This window comes from Centruroides sculpturatus, unplaced genomic scaffold, assembly GCF_000671375.1.
Source record: "Centruroides sculpturatus isolate CEXI.00-Female unplaced genomic scaffold, Cexi_2.0 scaffold337, whole genome shotgun sequence".
Taxonomy (NCBI): domain Eukaryota; kingdom Metazoa; phylum Arthropoda; class Arachnida; order Scorpiones; family Buthidae; genus Centruroides; species Centruroides sculpturatus.
The window spans coordinates 295008-302803 of record NW_019384508.1 but is presented as its reverse complement, the minus strand read 5'-3'; the positions used below and the strand labels follow the sequence as shown (position 1 = coordinate 302803).

At 25.9% G+C, this 7796-nt stretch overlaps 1 protein-coding gene across 1 annotated transcript in view; it reads left to right on the top strand.

The window, feature by feature from the left end:
- The first annotated feature begins 2818 nt into the window (after positions 1-2818).
- Positions 2819-7796, top strand: part of LOC111622303 (segmentation protein cap'n'collar-like) — a 55986-nt gene continuing 51008 nt past the window's right edge. Inside the window, exons 1-2 of the mRNA XM_023364662.1 lie at positions 2819-3248; positions 3430-4207. Coding sequence (XP_023220430.1) covers positions 3701-4207 — 507 coding nt within the window. The 5' untranslated portion in view covers positions 2819-3248; positions 3430-3700. The remainder of the gene's footprint in view (positions 3249-3429; positions 4208-7796) is intronic.

Below are 7796 nucleotides of genomic sequence, written 5' to 3'. Positions count from 1 at the left end.
CAAAAACATTTGTTTTATTATTTTAGTAAACATATTTGCTGGTTAAAAGATGTACAGTTGTTTCTAGTGGTGATTTCACTGTTAGTTTACTGAGTTGGAATTGAACCACTGTTTTATTTATTTAGCAAAACAAATGTTCAGAAGTTCTCTAATCGTATAAAATGATACAAATAGTACTATGCTTACTTTGGATACTAAAATGATTTTATTTAGATTTTTAATTTTCCAATCCTAATTTTATAATTTAAAATTTTTACAGATAACNTTTGTAAAAATATAAATTGTTCATATATTATAATTAACATTGCTGAGAAGGAGAGAGATATTTGTAAAAAATTATTTTCTTGTATAAATAAACAAGTCAGTAAAAAAAATAGATGATGAATTTATTTATTTTACCTAATTGTAAAGAAAATAAATTTATCATCAATTGGTATATTCATCTGAAAATTGTTATATACTTAGGCTGTTTTTTTTTTCAACCTCTGATGGTCCATAAAAAAAAGACAAGTGTAAATAACAAAATGAATTTATTACCAAAAGTTAGGTACAAACATAGTTACTTTTTGACATAATTAACGTGAAGATTGAGGCATTTTGTCATATCTGTGGATGAGCTTTTCAATCCCCTTGTCATAGAATTAAGTGAATTAAGATGCACCATAATGTTGTTTTGAAGATCATCATTAGTCTTGAACTTCTGCTCTCCTAGCCACTCTTTCTGTTCAGGAAAGAGGTGGAAGTCACTCGGGGCTATACTCTGGTGTTTAAAGGTGGTGAAGATTTCCACCCAGCTTGGAACTTTTTAATGTGTGAAGATGTCCACCTCTTTCCTGAACTGAAAATGTGGCTAACAGGGCAGAGGTTTGATACTAATGATCTTCAAACCAACATTTTTAAGGCCATCTCAATTCACTGGTGGCAACATTCTATGACAGGGGGATGGAAAAGCTCATCAACAGATATAACAAATTCCTCAATCTTCATGGTGATTATCTCGAAAAGTAACCATGTTTGGACCTAACTTTTGGTAATAAAATCATTTTGTTATTTACACTTGTTTTTTTTTCTATGGACCATGGGAGGTTGAAAAAAAAAACAGCCTAAGTATATAACAATTTTCAGATGAATATACCAATTGATGATAAATTTATTTTCTTTACAATTAGGTAAAATAAATAAATTCATCATCTAATTTTTTTACTGACTTGTTTATTTATACAAGAAAATAATTTTTTACAAATATTTTTAAATAAAAAAATTTAATGTCCAAAATGAAAATAAATTCTGTTTTTGTTTTCTGTATTACTTTTGCTTATAAAATAATTAAAGATTAATACAAAAGACAGGCATACTTATTAAATAAAACAAGCTGAGAAAAAACTGCCCTTGTACATATTATTGGTATTTAATATATAAAATGTAAATCCGTCTCTGTAATCCAAAAAAACACACTTTGGTAGACGTATCTCACAGCAATTTCTGGTTAGCAAATTATTATTTATTTTCCATTGAACTACAAATATATTTCGGGTTGGTATAATGTACTCCAACCCCTCCTCAGTGATTTCCACATTATGTAAATTACAAAAACAACTTGTAACTATGTAACTTTGCTTTGATAATGGCATAATTAAATTAATAAAAATATTAATTTTATAAGGAAAGTGTTTAAAAATTCTAATTGTCTAACAATTGAATACAAGTTGATGACACACATATGATCTCTGATAGGAATGTAATGGAGGTAAAAATATGCCATTTTACATGATAAAAGTACTGTTCTGAAGGTGTTTATTTATGCAAAAAAATCAAAATCAGTGTTTTTTTAGTCATGAAACCAAAGCAATAATATATCAAACCAAACCAAACTATCAAACCAAAGCAATAATATATGAATAAGAATATATCATTTTCAGCTGTTCAAATCTTGAAACACATTAATTTAATAAAAAAAAAATAATAAAAACAACAACTTTAATTTTTATAAATATCTGCATTAAACAATTTCTAGCAATCCATAATTTTTTCATAACTTTTTGAAATTTAAATGAAGCTGGTTAATTTTGTAATGTAGGATAAGTTTCGTAATCACAACTTAGTTAATATACCATAAAATGTACTTAAAATTTTGGTATATTTTTGTATCTCAGATAAAAATATCACAGGAAAAATAATCCTAATCAATCAGATCTGAAATTTTACAGATAACATCAGTTGGTAATGTATTGTTTCTATGAAAAAAATAATTTATTTTTTTTTATAAAGCATGTATTATTGTTTATTTTTAAATACTACCATAGAAAGTAATCAATATATTTAAAAAAATATAAATTATTATATCATTATGTTCAGAAGGAGAAATGACAATGACAATGGTTGATGATATAGGTCATAGCATTTTATAAAAGTAATTTATTAAAATGCGAATTTCTAAAAATGGTTAAGCTGTATATAGGTCATTGCATGATTTATTTTTTTATGTGTATAAAATTTTTTTAAACTTCTCTATAAATAAAATTGTAAATATACATAAGCCCTCAATGTAACGTTTAAAACTTGAAAAATAAGCGGTATAATCCACACCCGCTTTATCAATAGGCGCTTTCATAAGTTATTTTAAACTTTTGGCATAAATTTTGCGCCAAAAATAAGATTTTTTTAATTAAAGAACTTAATAGAATTATTGTTATATTTTGGATTTTTTTCGAACTTAAAATATTAATCCGCTTTTCCCACAAGTTATTAAAATAAAATTTAATATGTATAAATTATTTGAAATTAAAAATTCCCCTATTGTTGTTGTTTTACTTGGGGCAAAATAATAAAAAAAAAGAACGATATCTTTCCTCTTAAAAAAGTCGATTTCGTAAGAGCTAAAGAAACGAGCATGCGCAGTAAACACGAATGCTGAGTCATTTATCGAGTCGACGTCGGTGGTTTAGCGACAATTTCTCTACTCGAAATCTCTGTAAACAGTTAATTAAACGTTATTATATATGAAAAGTCAAGCGAATGAACCCATATAGTATCCCGTGAGGTAACTTGGATACGTTTTCGATACGTAATTAGTCAAGATTTTAAAGTAGTCGAGTAAACAGAACCGGAGCCAAACTTTGGTCGGGATTTGGTTCGTTCAACTTGGACTAGGTATATGAAGAGACGTAAATTGCGTCTTTTAAAGGCAGCTTACGACCTTGAAGCTTATTCTTTGTTTCACTCAATCCGTCTGATGTGCGTCGAGAGTGGTAGGTGATCTTTATATCGATTGTTGGCATGTTTATTCCATTAGCTTAATCAATGTTACTCTTCTTTATCCTTTAATCTTGTATACGTATTAATATCTTTTTGTCGTTAATTACAAACTAACTAAATGGAAAAATTAGTGTGGAAATCGACGTATATATTTATTATCCTTGACATATTTAGGTCTCGTTCCTGATGTAACTGTATGAGAACAATATAAGAGTGCCGTCAGCTGATTTGTTTGATGTTACTCCGGAGAAGATAGCCGAAGATTTGTACTCTGTTACCTAAAGAAGATGCTCTCGTGATGATCTTAAGATGAAGTCGTGATCGGTGATGGGCTCTGGATGAATGATTTTCATTACAGAGCTACGTATTTATTATTTGAGCTTATACTACTGAATAGAGGAAATTGGAAGGTATTGTCTTCTTTCGTTCGAAAAAAGTAAAGGAAATGTTTCGTTATAAGAAGATAATAAATTCAGACTTGCTGCAGCTGGCTTTGTTAGTCAGTTTGTTGCGGTTGGATTTGGACATGTATTTGGATGGACGATTGGAAAATCGCTTCGAGACTCATGACATCTTTCTAGGAACAAATTTAGCGTATTCGCCTACTCAGTATCATCATTTACGTCATTCTTACGGTGATTATGTGCATTCTAAAAGCATTGACTTAATGTACGATAGATTTTCGATATTTGCCGAGTTGAATTCCTTGGGAAGATATGATAGATTTCCGTCATGGTCGAACGATATATTTGCTTATTTAGTAGATCAAGAACAAGTGCATAATTCTCAGCAGTCTATTCCTAATGGATCGAACGATCCTCCGGAAAGTGCAAATATTCATAATGAAGAACAAGAGATTACCCGGAATGAGATGGTTGAGAGTGAATCTACTAGTGATACTCATAGAGATTCTCAGTTTTCGACTCCTTCCAGTTCAGAACTTAGCTTTGAGGTATTTCTAAATTTCAGTATTTTTTATATAAATTTGAACATAATTATTTCTATATAATAAATTGAAGATACATAATTTTTTTTAGGAATATCTCTAGTTTAATTTAGTTTTTAAGTCGTGAACAAAAATTTTAAACACTTCATAGTGAAACGTACATACAAAATAAATAAAATTGTCCTATATTGTTTTTGTTTATTATACTCAGGAACTATAATTTGTTATCTTTGTATTTGACTTTGAAGTTTATTTACTTGTAAACATTATAATGAATGTTTGTACACAGTGCTATTTTTATAAAGAAATAGGTTGGAATTTTTCTTTTGGCATAAGATAGCACTTTAAGAAGTTTTGTTTGCAATTATTATACATTCATATTTTTTTATTTTATTGCTAAATAATTATTTTATAAGTTCAAATAATAAACAAAAAAAATCAAGTTAAAAATTTAATATTTTAGGAAAAATTGTTAACTTTTAGTACAGTTTGTTTATGAAAGGTTCTCCATACAAATGAACTGTTTTTGCTCTAAATATTTGAAGGAAATATACTGTATCTTATAATAGATGTGCTCTTTTATAAAAATATGACCTCCCCGATTAGACAGATTTATTCCAAATTTGGCACAAAATCAATTTTTATAGGCGACTGCACTTCAAAGATTTGAGAGTAACACGTCATGAACTTGATGTTTGTTCTCATACTGGTTTTCTAAAATAAAATTATAACTTTTATTTCATCATCATAAAATAAGATTAAATTGATCACATTAATAAAAGATGACCCTTTGATTTTTCTCATTTTATTCTACTTAATCAGTTTATATGATGGCCTATTTTGTCAGTTAACTTTTTTTGGATCACTAATTTTGGCTGGACTCAATAAAATTAATTACAATTTCAATTACATAATACAATTTATAGATAATTTATCGTATGAAATATATCATCATTAAAAATAAAATATAGCTTAGATTAAAAAAAATTTATTTATCCACAAAGGAAAAGTCTAGGATAAAATACATTATGTTAATGCTATAATCTTTCTACTGATTATAATTATTAAAGAAAAATAATTGAAAGATTGTGTTCCTGAACATTATTATAATGATCAATTATTTTGATTTATAATAATTTCAAATTTTATATTAAAATAAAATTTGAAATTATTATTTGTTCTATTTTTTAAAAAATTAAATTAAATTCTGAAAATAGTTGTTGTTATTGCTTGAAAATAAAAAGTAATGAATTAAGAAACATTTATTTTATTGAAAAAATTTTAAGAAACTTGGCCAAATATTAAAAGAAAAAGAAACCGTTTATGAAATAACATAATGATTAACTTGCTTTGAATTGTATTAAAAATAGAGTGATTTCATCATTTGATATGATGAAATTTTGTATGGATTGTTAGTCTGTATACTTTGAATTTGTTTTTGATATATTTCATCATGGGTCTGTGTTACTCAATAAATATATAAAAATCTATATTGAATTCAAAGTATAGTACTGTAATATGCTGTTGTCATAGCACATTAAACTTTCTTTAAATATAATTCATTTGGTTAATGATTCTTAATAATGTTATAAAGTTAATTGTATATTTTATTTCCAAATTTTAGTTATGATTGAATTTATAATCGAGTTTACTTAATACGTTAAACTTTATTTAAATGTAATTTAATTTTAATTTTACAAAGATAATTATTCTTTACTATATTTGAAAAAACTGAATCACTGACTTCAAAAAATTTTTTAAAATTGAGAGATAATTGGAAAATTCATTATTTTGGTTCATTCACCTGGATTTGGATAGAAGTTACAAATAGAAAATTATGTTAACGATTTACATGCTCAACCATCATAATTTCAGATGAATGAAATCTTTAACTGAAATAATTTGCAATCTATCAATGTTAAAAATTCAGTTCAAGAAAGCAATATTCTTAACAAAGGAAATACTTATTATGAGACTGTAAAATTCATTTATGTTTTTGATCATCTAACAAGTAAATAAACAATCTAAAATTTTTTAAGTATTCAGTTATTAAGCATATATAAGTTAAAAATATTTTTTATAACACAATTTATACATTTTTTTTAAAATTCTTATTCATTATTTTATCCAGTGTGAATCATTCGTTCTTTACACTTATCTGTCAATTTTTGAGACTGTTATGTTATCTTTAGTATAAATTAGAAATCTTGGGCTTATAAAATTAATTTTGTTAATGCAGAATATTGAATTTATAAAATTTAACATTTAGTCTATTTGTAAAATTTTGGGGTTTTTTTTTATTGTTATACTGGTTTTCTAAAATAAATTTCCTAGAAATAGTATACAAATTGCAATTTTAGACATTTGTAATAAAAGAAATCTTTTTAAATTGGATGTCACATTAGCGAGGTTGCAGTCGAAGTTTTCATCTGTAAAACATGAATGTCGAGTGCTTCTTACAAGACAGAGGTGGTTGACATTCACGTTTTACAGATGAAAACTTTGGCTGCAACCTCGCTATTATCAGTTTTCACATTATTGTTTACAGGTTTTTATCTTAAATTATTTGAAACTTAATTCACTCCTATAGACCTATGATCAGAAACTTTTTTATAAAATAATAATAATAATAGTAATAATAATAATTTAGCTTATAGTTTCTTTTGAATCTTTAGTCTAGTTTTGTAATATTATAAAAAAAAAATAAAAATCATAAATATAAAATGCAATATAATGGGGGAAGAATTATTCTAATAAAGATATCTAGATATTGTAGAAAATTTTCAAAATGTTTAGATTAAATAATTTTTAAAAAATTTTATTATTATTTTAGGAATTAAAATTTCTACAACAAAATATATTAAATCACATGATTTTTATTTTAAAAACAAAATTGTTTTAGAATATCTGAAGATAGTCTGCTGGCCTAAAAGTAATAGCATTTGTAATATTTTAATTTAGTTTAAACTCCATTAAAGCATTACTTGTAAGCATTAGTGCCACAGTTCTGTTATTGTTATTAGCAAAATTAGTTTATTGTCTGATTGATTAAATAATTTCATAGTTTATATTGATGTAGGTATTATCAATGTAGACAATTTTTTGCATAAGATTTAAAAGTCTATAAATTTCACACCAAATTGGTTCCATTTATTTTCTCCATTTTTGACTCTGTTTTGCATGATTACCATTAATTAACAATAGAACCAAAGTTGGAAGAGGATAAAAGTCGAAAAATTTATTGAACACAAAAATATTTAGAATTAAAGAAATTTGTTATAGCTTTCAAACTTTAAATGGAATTAAATTAATAAAACAAGAATCACTGTTTTATACCCTTTTAACTATACACCTTTTAACCAACAAATATATTTAAGAAAATAACAAAACAAATTTTTTCAATCTGTTAAACTCTTTCCTCAGGTTACAGCATCAAACATTAAATAGTTAAGAGAATTTAAATGGACAGTTCAACATTTGATCAAAATTTCAAACCAATGTTTCAAAAACATTTGTTTTATTATTTTAGTAAACATATTTGCTGGTTAAAAGATGTACAGTTGTTTCTAGTGGTGAGGAGCGCGCATACACGGGG